Genomic DNA, 17,327 nt, shown 5'->3' with positions numbered 1-17,327 from the left:
GAAAGAGAGAAAGGAGTCGGTGAGCAGAAATACAGTGAATGCATGGGCTGCTTACAAGTGCAGGAACTGATGAGGAAGTATCAGGAAACACAGGGAATGCTTGAACTGTTTAGCAGAGCAGGAACTCCTGAGGACAAGCTGAAGAATAGGCTGGCACTGCTGCAATACAATCTTTTCAATAAAAAATAGAAAGATATTGCATAAGCAACCGCCCTGCAGTTTAAGACAATGCACGCGAAGAGTGGTAGGCTGCAGAATCTACATTTAAAGTGGCTCTCGCTTCAGTGGACTGTGACGCCATCCTGAGATCCGGAGCCTTTTATTTCTGTTGGTGAAGTTGGAGGATGCGTGTTTCCTGGGGGGGGGGAAATGAGCCTACTAGTTCTCGATTCGGTGATGTGAGACTCCGTGGCTTACCCCGGGGTACCTGTTATATTTAGCAATGGTGCTGGTAAGCGCTTGGCAGCGTTCTTCCACCTGCCATCACACACTCGACTCGAGTTGTATAGCAGGAATCAGTATAGGAGTCCTTCATGTGTCCACCCACGCACAGGCTTCTCCAAGGCCCCCTGCCAGTCTTCCCCAACCACTCCCGGGGCTTGCGTCAGAGGGTTAATCCACATGCTTCAGTCACGATAACAGGGCTTTCTTATTTTATTACGCTCTCTTCTCCATCAGCGAGCACCGGGGCAGCGCAGCCGCTTCTCATAGCCCCCTCTCCACCCTTCCACCGCCTCCCCCGGCGCTCCTGCCTGCTCACTGGCTGCAGCCTCCCCCTGCCATGGTGCCTGCTGAGGAGTAGCGGCTGAGCACTGTCGGCGCACCTCGGCGCGAGATCGTCAGGGTTCCAGTCAGAGCACGGGTTCTGCCGGCTCTAGAACACGCGCTCAGGCACTCGGGGTCCAGGGCTTGGTGACTCCGGCTCCAGAACTAGTGCTTCAGGCCTCGGAAGTGGCGACCCGGAGCGCAGGTTCAGAGCACGGGTTCCAGAGCGTGGTTCCACAGGTTCCAGCGTGGAGGACGGAGATCTCGCCAGCATGAGCTGCCCCTCGGATTGGAACAAGGATCGTGGCGAGCCCATCACCTTCCTCAGGTAGGCAGCGCGCCTGCAAGGCGCTGTGTCCTGAAACTTAACGCTCTAAGCGCATGCAGGGGCTGGTTGCCAAGCCCGTAGCTGGGGTGGTTCATGCACCCGTTGCTCTCTTTCTATCCAGCACGTCCTCTCATTGTTTCATTTCATAGCATTGGGTCATAGTAGCACCTATTAATCACCTATTATTTTCAGCAGAACAGATGCTGCAAGCTGTTGTCAACACATTCTTCCTGTGGCATTAAGCTGAAGCCCGCAGCCGCCTCCATGGGAAGCCCCGACCCTTCCTTCTGCTTAGAGGGAAAGGGAGCGGTGCAGAGGGGGGGCGGCGGGGGGTGGGGAGGCACTTTTTGGATGTTTAGAGTTCATACAGGTGTTTAGGGTCGTATTAAATAAACTTTGCACCTGTGTAGGTGCAATTTTGCAAGCTACGAATGCTAGGGCAAAAATTGCCTTTGGGGAAAAAATAACAATTCATTTTTGCACCAGGACAAAGTGTACCCTCGTGCTAATACTGTTCTGTATTACCATTATGTGGCAAATATTGTCATGGCACAAACATTCACTAAAAGAATAGGTTTAATATAGTGCAGAATGAATTTTTTGCACCAGTGCAAAATGTCTGCAATCCAGGGTCGTCACCACCTGTGAGATGAATGCTGCCCAGCTTGTGCAGGGCAACTTTGAAAGAAATGTGGAAACTGTAAGGGACTGTTAGGGAAACCTTGCTGTTGGAGCAGTGAACCCCTTCGCTGACAGACACGCCCACCACGGATGGACATGTTTTCCACCCACAAGCCATCGGTAGTATTATCAAAGGCTCATTAAGCGTAAACATGTGTAATAACCAAATTCATTTTCAAGGAACTAGCGCAATACACATTTCACAAAACTGGGCACCACCGCTACTAATAACAGCAATACTAACAATACAACGAGCTCTATTACCACAAGCAATCACACTTCCCTAGCGCTGTGAAGCGGCTGTCAAGGCTCAGAAATAAATACATACAGAGCCTGTTCTGGGGATTTATGCGGTGGCAACGAGAACTCGATGAGGCTTGAGTTGAAGGAGGGGGTGGGGGATTCCTGATTTCTGCTCCTAATCTACTGACTGCCACACGCGAAGGTCTCTCGGGGTCCTGTTTGTTGGGAATACATTGGGAAACACTTGCTAGGATTGCTTTTGAGGTTTTGGCTCTTAAGGTCTTGTTTTAGTGACACCTGGGGTCTATGAGAGAGATGCCACGTGTTGTGGATAGTGGCTGATGTATGGATACACCTCCACCTTAGTGAGGGGTCCTTAGTCTCTCCTTTTGATTGTTTCTGGCATTGTGATTGGCTGAAAGGTGGATGTTCTGCGTGTGCCTTAGTTGCAATTGGCTGCCTCGGCTGCCAATTTAATGGAAAGAGTCCCAGTATCTTAGAGTTTCCTAAACAGAGTTTGTTGTGCTCTATAATGTTGGCTTGTAATGTATGGTGTTTTGCGATTTGATTGTTATCACCCAGAGTAGAGGGTTGACATTCTGACAGCCAATCAGGATGCGGTCTACCGAGCAATAATGTCTGTCAAGCCGTCCTGATGACTGGATGCCTTCCACGGTACCCACCTCTACTTCCTCACCCACTTATCTCTGGGTCTCTCAGTCTCCTCACAGCTGCCTTCTCCATCCTCGCTGCGGCCTATGGCAGCCACAGGTGTTTGTCACGCCCCATTTGCTTACACCGAAACCGACGACAGACTATGGGATTTAGGCAGTGGCTTGGTGGCCATCGGACAGTTGCTTTCTCTTGCTTTGAGCCTCATTTAAAAACAAAACGAGCCTCAAAGCATCGTACCAGTCCTGCGTAGGGCATTGACAGCTCTAAAGTCCGCTGCCATGGGTAACCCGGTTGTTCTGTGACCGTAGCCATTTTAAGTGCCCATATTGCCCGCAGTGAATAGATTCGATGCTTAAACATGCTGAAAGTTAGCTGGCATTCTTTTTTCCTATTTACAAATCCATAGCATGGTCACAGTTGGTCGCAATTATTGTTTTTTTGTTGAATTATACCATAATGTACTCTTTTTTAAATATCCTATTTTTCTAATGTATACCATAGTCCATATTACTCTGTTTATTATGTAAACCATTGCTCAAATATCGCACGATTCCTGTGCTTTGTTTGATAACATATTCTATAGTCAACACTGTATGGCATTCCTGTTTTTTATTAGTTGTAGCTGCTATTGTCAAAATGTGTAGTTTTTACGGCTCCGTTGAAGGTCCAGTTTAGTAGATTTTTAGTTTATTAATCATATGCCATGTTTCACTTTTGCCAGGGTTCGTGTTTTCAGATGAACGTGTACCTTGCTCCGAATTTCCTGAGATTTCCTCTTTTCTGTTTGATTATGTATTCCATCCTCAAAGTTTGACTCGATTCCTGTTCTTTGTATCTTAACTGTTGTTCACATTCCTGAGTTTTCCTGTTATTTTAATAAACATGTGCCATGGGAAACATATGACAGACATCCTTCTTAGGTTTCATGTATATTATTGTCTCATTGTCCTGTTTTCTCTGTATTAAGTCATGTCATACATTTTCCGGCATTCAGGGTTCCAGATAAGGCCCAGAGAAGAGGGAGTATTTTACTCACTACTTTTCTTACATCGCCATCGCCACTTATAATCCGGCGGCAACACGGCTGGACCAAGCGGCAGTAACAGTAATTGCATTGGGCAGTATTCCGGCAGATTTACCGCTGGGATACAACCCAACTCCTGATCTGGCCCATGATAAATTCTTTACTTGGAGAGTTGGGGATGAGCTCCGATGATTTGAAAACTAATCTAATAAACTTTGAAAAAAGTATATGATATGGACTGGAGGTGGATGTGGGAAAGAATAAACACTTATTCACTGTTTTGGGGAAGAGGTACTTCACCCCTTACTTGATGAGGTTCCCTTGTCACAATAGCGGAATGCCCCACATAAGAATCAGGTTCGATCCAATCGTGCTTGGTCCCAGAGTGAATATAACATCTGCAGTTATCTGGGACTTGCTTTGGTACCATTTTATTGCTGGCGAGCAAACATCCTTAATCATGAATTTGACCAGATTTAAAAAACATTTCTGTGACATTTTAAATTTAGTTAGAGAATACGATAGTTTTAAACTTCATAATCTTATATAATAATGGGTGTTTGTGATTTTGTGTTGTTGATGAATTACTATAACTGTCTTGCTTAACTTTTTTGTGTTTTCTGTTGCATAATGTGAAAAGTTTCTAATATTTTATTTGAAACCGAAGCACAATGAAAAAGGATTTTGTAAGGAGTACACAACTAAGTAAGTACATATTGTACTTTTAAACGGGCTATTTTTTTGCAATCAAAACTTTCTTTACCGCCATTCATTTCTTTGTAAAAAGTGTGTTAAATTGTAGATATCCTCTTTAAATCAGGCAGTACAGTAGTGGAACTGCTCGTTATTTCACATGTTCAGGGCTTTAAGTGGGGGAGGGCTCCCTGGCCTGACTCCTGGGACCTGGTTTCCTAGCACAATAGAGTAAATGAGAAGATGGTAAAGGACAATACTGTTCTTTCCCAGTAGATGTCAGTATCAGCCACCATGTTTGGAATCACAGCATCAATTGTATACATTTAGAATTAGATTGTTCTCTAACACTAAAGGCATCATAATGTATAATATAAATAATCCATTGGTTGATTTGGCAATATATTGCACTGAAGTCATGTCATTAGAATGATTTAATAAAATCTATGTATTAGCCTCATTGAATTCAAGAAAAATAACTGAGGGATTGTAGTGTACACAGACCCATTTATATTGGATTTCTAGTTTTTATTTGAATATAGTATCTTTCATTTAGCCAATTTTTTGACTACGCATAAATTACATTTAACCCACCTTCTAAGATAGCCTTGACTCCCTTTTATTCCAGGCATAAAGCTCTATAACATATATTAACCCACTTATCTATGTGCACCCCACATCGTTTAAAGGTTACTTAGCAACTTGGGATTCTGAGGCCGTGCCAGTCACTTTGTAGGTCCCGCCCAATGTAGTGTTTCACAATGCAACAGCCACCCCTCACTTTCTTATGCCACTGAAAACATTGCACATGTTGCTGAAGCCATAGTCTGTGACACATCAATGGGCAGTGCAGATGGCATTAAGGGGCAGACAGCTGCGTATGTTATTTCGTTCATGGTGTTGAGGGAATTTGTTTTTAGTTATTTTATATGGTTATACAATAACCTTTAATAATATATGAGAAAAAGCATGTTACAATACGTATTATTACAAGAGTATAACACCCATGCAATGAGCACACTTAATTAAAGTTGAGGGAATACAAGGAGTCGGCAGGCAAGCTGCTTATGTTAGACTGCTGCCCGGTTTATCTTCTTCTGTTGGATGTATACATTTGTGACATTTTTGTCGGATTTCCTGTTTTCATTTAACATATGCTATGCTCAAAATTTACCAGCGGTCTTCTTGAATGTAGAACATAGTCCATATCCCTGAAGATGCATGGGTTTCTGTTTGTTAACGAATACTATGATGCCAATTTTCCAGGAACTCAGTATTTGCTTTTTAATGTATATTTTACTCTAAATTCCTGGGAAGTTCCGCTACCTGTTGGACAAATACAAGGGGGAATATTTGCTCGGATTTCTGTCCTATAATCAGGGACGTCGATTCACCAAAAGGCCCGGGATAGCGGAAGTGACATCACACACCCGATGACAACACCGGAAGTGATGTCATATGACCTTTGACAAAAGCGTGGCATACTGTGAAACAACACTGGCAGGCCAAAGTTTGAAATGACTGCTTGATAGAGCTAGCTCAAAGACATTTCGGAAGGATGGATTTTGGGCAGGGAATGACAGGTAGTGGGTGGGAATAGCCATAGGGATTGACATGGCCATGGCCAGACAATGGTTTGGTAAATAACTAAACAACACCCACCGACCTCTTAGCTGTATTCCAGTGCAATAGCCAAAATTAAAATTAGACTGAAGTGAAAACCAAGGCAAAAGCAAATCGCTCTGACTAGTTGCTCCTCTGCCCCTTGGCTGCTCTGTTGAGTCACTCTCTTCTGGGTCTTGGCTCCCTTGCAAGTTGCTCCTCCACTCCATCCTTCTTTTAGTCCTGGTGAGTCACCGGCAAAAACAACTGGAAGCAAAATGCTTCAACTTTCTGTGTGCTTTTGCTGCTTGTTGGGAAGCCTTCAAATGACACTCTTGCATGGTGTGCCCATGCAATGAAATTTGGCCCTGATTGGAGAAATGAATGTATGTAGCAATAACCACTTCAAAAACATGTCTACCTCCAACCCTTACTCACCACACCTAATGGCACTCAAACAGTCCACGGAAACAACTCAGGTTACACAATGGAGCATACACCATGCCAAGGCAAGGGTCTGCACAGCAAACAAACCCACCCTAGATCCACATAAACTCAACTCCCCATACTCCATAAGCAGCTCTTTGGCAGACTTGCATACGATCACAGAAACAAGCACCATAGCAACATGACACGCACATTAACCACTGCTCCCGACATCTCATGAAACAAAGACATCTTACACTGCACAGAAAGCCTGATCACGGCGTGTTTCTCTCTATATGCATTGTTTTCAGCATGCACACTACAGGGTTAATGGCTTGATTGCTGGTGTTCTCAGGCTGGCGTTCTCCAATCCCATGGGCCATTAACATCTTCTATGCCCGAGAAGGGCCACGGCAGGATACTATCTGTCTACAAAAGGAGCACGAGTCAGACAGCTGTGCCCTGTACACTAAAATCACTGCTCTAACACGTTTGCTTTATCTAGTATTGAGGTTGAAGTGAGTTCCAAAGGATTTATTGCTGGCCGCCGCAGCTGTTGTCAACAACTATGTTCCGATCTGATCAATTCATCCAGTCATGCATTCTGTGTTCACTGTAGTCCATCCGCTTTGTGCATTCACTATCACACAACTTGAGTAGCAGTATTCCTGGGGAATATGTTGATCAAATGCAATGATAAAAAATGAAATACAAACTAAGTTTGAGTGCAACCATGGCTAAGAAGATAGCTAAGTGTGTTTAGTACATGCTGCAATGATCTCTTAAGAGGTCATCCCTCTCCTTAAAAAACAAGGAGCTGACCCGAACCTACCGGCTAACTTTTGCCCTGTGTCTCTCCTTCTGCACTATTCTAAAGTGCTTGAAAGGGTTGTGTTCAACCATCTTACCAATTTCTCAGACATCCACAAACATCGAGACTCCCTACAGCAGGTTTACACTCCTGTCTATGCAGTAGGGAGCCCAGCCGGCCCATAGGACTGGGGGTTTCCCAAACAGCACTTTAAGATGAGTAGCAGCACCCTTGCGATGGATGGGGATGCAGATTAGTACTCTCGCATCAAATCAATAATTACAACTCAATAGTTTGGCAGAGGGAGTCCGTTTAATGACAAGTACAAAAAATGGGGAGTTCATGAATATCAGCAATCGCTCGATCTTCCTTCTCGCTTCAACTCCAATTAATTTCAGAAAAAACATAACATTTATACCAAAAACTCGTCATCACTGACGTGTAACTTAAAACTTAGCATGCAACTTGATTGTTTCTAGGAAGGTAACTTGAATATAGGCACTATATCTCTATATGGTAACGGGGTGAGGGGATTGGATAGACAATGTCAGGTGGGGCAACTAAGCCCTTCCTTCAAAATGGTTGCTGTAAACGTCACTAAAAGTACAACGTCTCATTGGTTCTACTAACTATAGGACCCTAGATTACATGGTCCACTATGATTGGGTTGGCATCAACCCCACTCATACTTTTCCATTTGCTTGGCAGCGTTCAGAATAGCCGGCCAGCTGCAGGGAGTTCGTCTGCACCCCCAGCTTCCTTCCAATTATAGTTGCAATCAATCATCACTTCAGTGGTCATGTGTCAATTATTTCTTTCTGGTTGGCCTCGAGTCTGCTTCTTGGTCTGGGAAAGTTAAGGCGTCTGGGCATGGCAAGGGTCCATGCATAGGTGTGAAAGTCTCATCCCTGCCGCTTGCTTGGTCACGTGATTCCGACACCGTGAAATCGTCTTATTCTTCATGCAATTTCCTGTATTTGATTTAATTCTGCCAGTCGTCTGCCATCTGTGGCTTATCTTGACTTTTCTGAACAAGATACTCTGTTCTTCTTCTCATTAATTGTATCCACTGTTGGGCTATTTCAGCCGATTCGACTTTGGCTTCTTGGCATGGTTACCCTCGCCTGAGCTTCTCTCTGTCTTTAATTCTCGATTTGTTTGCTGATTCTCGATTTGTTTGCTGCAAAGCTCTCCTCTTGAGACCTTTGGTAACCTTTGGTTGATTCTGCTCTTCTGCATAGTGGAAGTATACTTATATAAAGTGCTTTCTTGAGGTAGATATGTACATGTGGCGCTTGCCGCAATCTATCTTACTACTAAGCATAAGCAAGCCTCACGATTTCTGTGCTTGTTGCGGTTACTTTGCATATGCATATGTAAATGTTTAAACTAACGGAATATCTTCATCGTGCATTTGACATTAATTGGTTTACTTTAGGCTTAGGATGTCACTTGTCCATGGTGTTTCGTCTCTTTTCATCATTCTCAGGTCCTTATATTTTCTATTTGTGAGTCAGTCCGGGTTCTTATGATGTCTTTGTTCAGCATTTTCTTAGATTCTTCGGGTATTACATTCTGGCGATCGTCATTCTGCCTCATTTGTCGATATGGTTTTCTCAATGGGTACCTTACTGTCCAGGTTTTCTTAGGTGTCGGTACTTCAATAGGTGCTGTTACTCTGATAGGTAATGGACAGAGCCCCACTGCGGCTCTTTTCTGGTTTATTTGTTCATCATATGGCACGTATTTCGGCGTGAATGTTCCTGGTACTTCAAAATGGGTGGTAGGAGAGCGAATCGTGCTTGCCACCTCCTCTTCATGTCACTCCATTGAAACTGCTCTCATGAATGTGTCCAACTTCATTGCCTCTGCTAAGCACTCCACCCTGTCTGCTATCCCAATTCTTCTTGACCTGTCTGCTGCCTTCGATACTGTCAATCGCTCCGATCTCCTTAATACTCTCCTTCTTAATAGGATTCTCAATCAAGCCCTTGCCTGGATTGAATCCTACCTTGCCCCTCGCCAATCCTCTGTCTCCTGGAGCAGCGACACCTCTCAACTCACTCCTCTAACTGTTGGTTAGGTAGACGGCTCCACAAGGCTCTGTCTTGCGGCCGTTCCTCTTTACACTCTACACCTTTGCTTTTGGGGCACTAATCTCCTCCTTTGGGTTCTTGTACCTACTCTTCCGGGACGACACCCAAATCCTCTTCACTTTTCCTGAACTCTCATCTGATCTCTCTATCAAAAATTCCAACTACCTCTCTGCCATTAAACATCACCTTCACACTCTCTGATTTTAACCACTGCCAAAACAGATGTGCTCTTCTTCCCTGACAAAAGCTCCCTATCATCTCTTCCTCTGCTTATCCAGTTCCCATGTGATACTCTCCCAAACTCTTCTTCAGCGAGAAACCTCGGCCTCATCTATGACCCTTCTCACAGCTTCTCTTCTTTCTTCTCCAAAACAGGAACAGCCGCTCGCCTCAACTTTGTAAATATTAGGAAAATCAGGCACCGCCTTTCTTTCAAAAACTCCAAGCATCTCTCAACCACTCTTGTCTTCTCTAAACTGGACGACTGTGCCAGCATCCTCTGTTGTCTCCCTAACTATGCTTTCTGTCATCTCCACAAGATAATTAACTTTGCTACCAGGACTCTCTTTGAACTCCCTCACTTCACACCTACTTCCTCATACCGTCACCAGGCTGGATGGCTGATGATGCAAAACAGGGCCAGATTTAAATATCTTCTTCTGGTTCAGAAATCCATGGTAAGGCACCACTGTATCTATCCTCCTCTATCCAGCACTATAAGCCTTCTCTTAATCTCTGCTCTGCCTCCTCGTGCTTTCCTTGTGGCTCCTTGCCTCACTGTGCTTTCTCTCACTTCTGCTCTTTCTCTCTTCTTGCTCCACTTGCATGGAATTTTCTTCCCTGGACATCCGAGAAACAATCGACACAGATTTGTTCAAAAGCCAACTAAAAGCCTGCCTCCTCACCTCTGAGTTACCCTCTTAACTTATCTCTCATCTTCCTGCTAGCTGACATTTTTCCCTAGCCTTGAACCTGCCTCTGTCCCTCATTTTCTCTGCCTCCATTCTAGCACTTCACCCATCATGGTCACATCCCAAGCACAGCTGGCTTTATCATCCACCTGCACTTTAATCTATGTATGTCCATTTATACATTGTCCCCAGTGACTGTTCCATTTACTCACCTCCACAACCTGGTCAGAATGTTTCTCAAACTCACCCCATTGTGAGAGGCTCACTGCTTCCTCTCAGATCGGATTTCATGTCTATTGTTCGATCTTTTGTGATCAAAAGAGCATTGTTCCTCCTGTATATGAATACATATTGAGCCATATCATAGTACGTAAACCTGGCATTGCCAACTCAGCCCTGCCTCTGTCTGAGGTTGATATTTTTGGTATCTAGTCATTGCATCAAATTCAAAAGCATTGAATGCCTTACCATAGAAAAAACAGATAAAAAAGCATCAAATGCATTTTTTTAAAAGTAAAGGGTTCATTTTAATTATAATGGGTTTTAAAGGTTTAAAAAAGGAGGATGGGGGACCCCCCCACATGAATCTTTTTTTTAAAATGCATTCAATGCTTTTTTTAGATGCATTTTTTTCAATGCCAAGACATTCGATGCTTTTTAATTCGATGCAATGTATAAACCATATTTTTATATATAAACACTGTTGATAGTAATGTCTGCTACGGAAAAAGTAACATAGCATCAAACCCCAGATAAATTGAATCACAATATGCAGACTGGCTGCAATCATTACCATCTCAGATCACGTTGAATGACTCAAAGTATGTATTTGCAGGGTCTAGCAGTGTGTTGTTTGGGTCAGGTGGGACCCCAGTTAGACCATGCCCATCACTATTTAGGCCACGCCCAACATTTAGGTCACACCCCTTTTAGAGAACTCTTCAATTTTGCATGCCGCTTAAAGCACTGCTGTTAACGTATGTCATGGTCCCAATAGCTCAGCAATCTCGTTTTCTGATAGTTATAGTTGTCTTTGTGAACTCTTTTGGGAATCGCTGCTCGTTGTGCGACAATTATCCTAATTTGGTGGGATTGGTTTTCTGTTTGCTGCTCACACCATTGCCAACATTTGCCGGGATATTTGCAGGATGAGGATTTGCCAGAATTCCTCTTTTGTTTGCAGCAGGTATGCCACGCCTGAGGGAACATTTCCAGAGGATATTGTTTTCTATTAGTGAAAGGTTGGGGATCTATGTGAATTTAACGAAAAATATTTTTAAAACAAATTTTTCACGTAACGAAAATACCGAAAAAATACTGACTTTAAAATGTGTTTGATTTAGCGGGTGCCCCCAAAGCCCCCCTATTTCTCTATGATTATAACCCGACCCAAACCCCCTTCTCACCCATTTTAATCCCTTAGCACAACCCATACATATTTTTAATTAAAAATCCAGTCTTTTTTCAGTATTTTGTATTTGGTAAAAAAGTTATTCGTTAACATTTATTTGTTATTATCACTGGATATCAAAGGTTGGAAGATCTGACTATTGTGTGTCACAAAGCCTTGCTCGTCTACGTCACTGATAACCTCCTGATACCTCTAACCTGCTGGCGTCATGGAAGGCCTTAAAGCCTGACCGCCTGGAGTCAACACGCCATCTGCAGCACCCATTCTTGGGGTTTGAGATGCAGAGTAACCCACCTCTAAAGAACTCTTCTTGCCCATGAAGAGAGCCATTAGTGCCAAGAGGCCACAAACACAGTAAACATTTTTTACAAATGCTTCCAAACTTAACATGTGCCATTGGGAATGTTTGGCAGGGACACATTTGGGCACTGGTATACAAACAAAAGCAATGGTCCCTTCCTGCCACCTTCACTGAAGGGCCCTTGTGCTCATTTATTTTGTTGATTTAAGATTGCCTCTCTGTCAGGGAAGAGTGGGGGCACTTTGTCCCGGTCTCCTTATGGAGCCTTTCCATTGTTTTGGACACTTTTATACATAACACTTTGTTGCAGTCTCTCTTCCTTGTCCCAGTATACTTGGTGCCAAGACATGGGGACTGTAGCTCTGGCATCAGGACACACCTGCCCGTGTATGGGCACCGCTTTCCTCTGTCTGCTAGTATTTGCCTGGTGTTAGGTGCACTATAAGAGAGAGTCTACATGGGCCTCTTGACATAAGGGGCTGCTTTTTCCTATCATCGTTGTCCAGCCACTAGTCTTAAATGCAATGTCGTCCAGTGTTTATCTTTTAAAGCCATCCCCCAGAGCACCATCAATGCAAACTCTGTACTGTTGTTCAAGGAGTATAGGCCACGTATTCTTGAGTTACTGCTCCGCAGGAATGATAACGCTATCACTGCCAGCAAAGGCTTATCATGGTACCCACGGTGTGCCATAGGACCCGCCCCCACCCACCGGTAAGAGAGCTCAGCAGACGGCTTCATGTATAGGCTGTATGGAGGAGTTTGCAACCTGTGGAGGGAACCCTTACATCCCAGTAAGGTCCTCAGAGCCTTTGAACCCTCTAAGGTGGCCAACACAGGGTCCGGGACTTGTATTCCTCACACTGTGATGCAGCATGTGCTAAAACAGAAACACACAATAAGGATTACTAGTAGGCTCTAGTAAGTGAGGGCATTGGTGATCAAATCACACCTGGGGCCTGCTGAGCACCCTCTGGCGTGTAAAGAACGAGGCCCTCTGCTTCTTGCGGGCGTCATGCCGCTGCTGTGGTTGAGGGGTGCAGTAAGAGTTTGCAATTAAGAAAGGTAAGGACGTGGGGGCTCTGGGCGTACCACCACTTCTTCTCCTCATCGGTTCCACCTGCCGTTGTCTTGAGCTTGAAGTTTCCCTCAGCATGGGCTGCAAAGTGAGTCTGGCCCAGTCTTTCTGAATGTGACGTCTCTGACCCCGTCATGATCCCTGTGGCCATAATACGTACTGCAATTGTACCCTGTTCTCAAATTGACCTAAACACCACTCGGCCTCTTAGTACCTCAGTCATGCCTGATCCTCATATTCATCTCATAAACCCCCAACCCTTTAATGACCCCATTATACCTGAAAATCCCATTCATCCCAATTGTCCCAGAGGCTCACATTTCCGTTACTATCTGTAACTGCTGTGTCATATGTCTATCTAGCATTCACTCGTGCTCTCTTTCTCTCTCTCTGTCTCACTTCTAGCCCTGTCTCACTCTATCTGGGAGAGAGACACGCATTATGAGCTTGAAGTTTACTCGGTCCTTCCCAGCTGTTGCTGATAGCACTATGACCAGTGAACAAAACACAGATATCCTGAAGAGGGGTGGAGGGTTGCAGGAGGTGCTCTGTTGTTATGGCTGAAAGTAGAATGAGAGCAGCAGCAACAGGGGCATCCCCTGAGGGAAGGACCGTCTAAGTATTTGGAGACATACATTGTCATAGTGTGTGTCCTGCAGGAATGTCACCATCACACTGAGGGTGAATTGACCATATGTGCCCGTGTGAGTGAGGTAAAGGGGACACAGATACGTTCTCTAGTGGTTCTGGGGTTCTGACAGGCCTTGTAAGGGACCCAAGGGCAAGGCTGCAGTGTCTACAACTGTGTTTGTTATTATCTGTTTTTTTGTTATCAGTGCATGCGATGTCTGTGGATAGCACACACAATTAAACACAGAGAAGAAATAGCTTATTAGTTTTCATCTGAGTGATTTTGTCCAAGCAGGATGGACATTTTGAGAGACGCAATGGTGTGTATTCTCAAGACGCTGATAAAAAGGACATTTTTTAATTGTTCTAACATTTCTACCGGCTTTTTGTAAAATTCTAAACATTGTGGAAGCACCTCTACTTAGAATTAAACAGTCAAATAACCTACCCTCTGAAATAGTTCCCACTCAGGAGGGTCAACAACTGCGCCTTTCATGGAGAGGAAGTAGCCATTTGCATATCAGTCCGGTCTGTCCATAAGGATCGTCCACCGCAACGCTGGGCAATTCTCCTCCGATTAGCAACTGCAATTCCAAACTTGGGTTTCTGCCTTGTTTGGCGTCATCAGTGAGGTGAAGCTGTGTCTCTTTTGGGCACATAGAACAAGGTTTAAATGTCTGGATTACTCTGCAAATTTAGGGTGAAATCCGAAGTGTACCCCTCTACTGTGAACTAACTGAGAACAAACATGGCCATTCCCTAGAGCAGGTCATGTGGCTGTGTTTGTTCACCATAGAGTGGCCCCCACGTGTTGGAAAATCTTTTTACAATTTCACAATGTTCATTTTTAATGATCATTTCTAGTATACATAGTAGTCATAAAGAAAAATGTTACACTTTTCTTACTGAGCAAAGCACGTTAAGAAACCAAAAAATATCATTCCACGATATTCAGTCGGCTACACTAATGTTCTCTTTGAAAATTGCCATTTGTGGAAGGGTAAGGGGCCAAATAGCACATGTGAGGGGTCCTCGGTGCTGTGCATACAATAAAAGAACATTTTGGAAACATAGGAATGACCACAGATCCTTAGATTTGACAACCATGCCTGCGATACACGGTTTGTATGCTTAAATTGCTGAGTACACAATGCACACTGGGTTTACTGCTTATTTAATGTTTCACAGCACTCCCCTAACATTAAAGTTTGTAGGACCCTGGACCATCTATACTAATTTCGACAGCCTCAGAATTTCCAAGTGAGGATACACTGGGTGCGGCATCTGTCACAGCATTATTGACCAAATGGGCCATTTCAGACAAAGGCCTCATTATGACCCTGGCCGTACGGAGTGAATGGCGCCGTAAAAGGTGCCGGCACCGTTCACTCCGTACCGCCGCATTACGAGTCCCCCTCGCGGGACACGGTAAGCACGCCTGGGAAAACCAGGCGTGCTTAACGGGTCCCGCGAGGGGAAGAGGGAGCAAACAACGGGCCATCTCGTAATGGCCCATTGTTTGCTCCCTCTCCCATTCCCATTCAGCCCTATGGGGGCTGAAATGGGAATGGGGAAGGACCGTGTCCGGGTCCTCGGAGGGAGGACTTACTGGGCCTTCCGAACTCGGAATGGCCTGGTAAATCCTCATTCCGAGGACCCGGATCCCGACGCGATTTCGGCGGCAGCCATGCCACCAATAGCGGCATGGTTACCGCCGAACTCGTAATGAGGGCCAAAGTGTTTAAAAAGGAGAGTCTAAGGGGGGAAGTCATCTGTTTGCATGGCCTGTCCCCAATATGCAGACATCCTCATGAAAGGACATGCTATGGAGCTTGTATTCTGCACCATTCGCCACTCTAGTGGTTGTGCAGTTTCAGAACGTGTGTTGAGCTGTATGTCTAATGACAGGCCCTGGGTCAGATGAAGAACTGATCAGAAAGAAGGAAAATACGACACCTCGTAGTAACGAGCACTCTCCAGCGATGGCAGCTTCTAAGATATTGCAGGGAACTACTAGAATTAATGAAAGCGTTTCTATGGATGGTCCACAGAAACGATCGGGCATGCCCTTGAAATAAGGAGGCCAGATTGTCAGGCAGAGGTTTTCTTTTTTTTTTTTAATTTTAAGGTGCTCTTTGAAATCCCCAGAGATATAATTTGGGGCTGCTGGGCCACCTGTCACAAGTGACATAGACAAGAACTGTCTGTGTATAAATGTGGGTGCAGGGGGCACAGTCAAATAGAGTGAATAGGGAAAAGGTATTAAAACGCAGACCCCCAAGAGTCGTAGATTAATGGCTTCTCAATGAGGGCGAATTGACTAATGTAAGCTGTGGGAGGGCTAATGTTGGGTGTCCTGACCCACGTTTGGACTATTATGCTGCAACATTTGGTGCTGTGGGCTTAGGAAATCCAAGAGGGCGGAAAAGCCCACATTTGCGCCAGAATCCTGGAGAACCGTGCAGTTGTGCGCACAGCAAAATGGTCCCCTGACCTGCCACCCACCAGTTCCAGCGCGAGGGGCCAGGAATGCCATGGGTGAAATGTGTGCCAAAGGAAAAACAGCAGCAAGCTAAAAAAAGTGCTTTGAAATCACCTTTGTTTCTCTGAAATGCAAGCTAAAAATGCCTATTTTAAACATCGCAAGATATTCAAAAATCTCAATGAACACCAGCAGACATTTGGCAGAATGTATTCTTGTGTGCATACTAAATCTGGAAAGAGAAAGAGCCCAAAACAATGTTTATAACAAAACTAGCTGAGCTGTGGATGTTAGCAGCTTAAGTTAAACTGGACCCAAAGCCACTAAAATCTAAATGTTTAAAATAAATGAGTGACCTACTGTTGAGTGTCACATAGTTTGCAACTGTTGAAATGTCATAGTTTTGAACTTAGAATCAGCTTTCTAGCTGCATGTGTAAAAATTGTCAGTTTGGTTTGAATGTAGAAAATTGGGAACTAAAGTGACATTTAGCTGAAGCTTGGCTTGAAGAGAGTGAATTCTGCCCGGCCACTACCCCCGACAGGAGTGAAACTTGCTCAGCCACTCTTCCCAGGCCTGGCTGCATTCTGCTGTCCCCACCAAAAGGAGATGACACCTCCCTGATTGAATCAGGGGAGGAGAACCTGGGGACTGCAGGAAACTAAACAAAGCACTGTCCTTGGCCCAGGCAAATGTTAAATTAGGGGGTCGTAAATGGCTTCCTCTTGGAAGTAATCGGGGAGGGGCACTGCATCTGTGACCCAGCTGAGCTTGGGTGAAGTGGATAAACCAGAAAGTCCACCATGTGCTTTGGAAAACCACACCCCTTTGGGGCCAGAGCATAATTTTAAAAAGATGGATAATTCATAGTGCGGACTTGTAAAAATTATATAAATAGCATCATCATTCTTGTGATTTTTCTGTGCACATTTTAAGAGGTGTTAGGACCCTGTGGTATGTTCTTGGGGATAGTAGCGGAAAAACGGTTGTTACTCCAAATGTATGCATGTTAAAAATCTGACCCTTTATCATCTGAAACCCATATCCCTGGTGCACATTTGTGTAAAATCTGGAAAGGTTTAGAGGTCGTTATCTGGATGAAAAGGGGAGAATTCTGTCATAAGTGGACACGACATCTTACAAAGACAGGGATCGGATGGTTTGGTGCTA

The 17,327-nt window shown here is 44.5% G+C and overlaps 1 protein-coding gene across 1 annotated transcript in view; it reads left to right on the top strand.

The window, feature by feature from the left end:
• Positions 1–367: 367 nt before the first annotated feature.
• The window catches only part of YJEFN3 (YjeF N-terminal domain containing 3), an 850,334-nt gene continuing 833,374 nt past the window's right edge, over positions 368–17,327 (top strand). The window contains exon 1 of the mRNA XM_069649058.1: positions 368–1,093. Coding sequence (XP_069505159.1) covers positions 1,038–1,093 — 56 coding nt within the window. The 5' untranslated portion in view covers positions 368–1,037. The remainder of the gene's footprint in view (positions 1,094–17,327) is intronic.

Source organism: Ambystoma mexicanum, chromosome 1p, assembly GCF_040938575.1.
Source record: "Ambystoma mexicanum isolate Mex_15411 chromosome 1p, UKY_AmexF1_1, whole genome shotgun sequence".
NCBI lineage: Eukaryota > Metazoa > Chordata > Amphibia > Caudata > Ambystomatidae > Ambystoma > Ambystoma mexicanum.
This window is presented reverse-complemented; position numbering and strand designations above follow the sequence as displayed.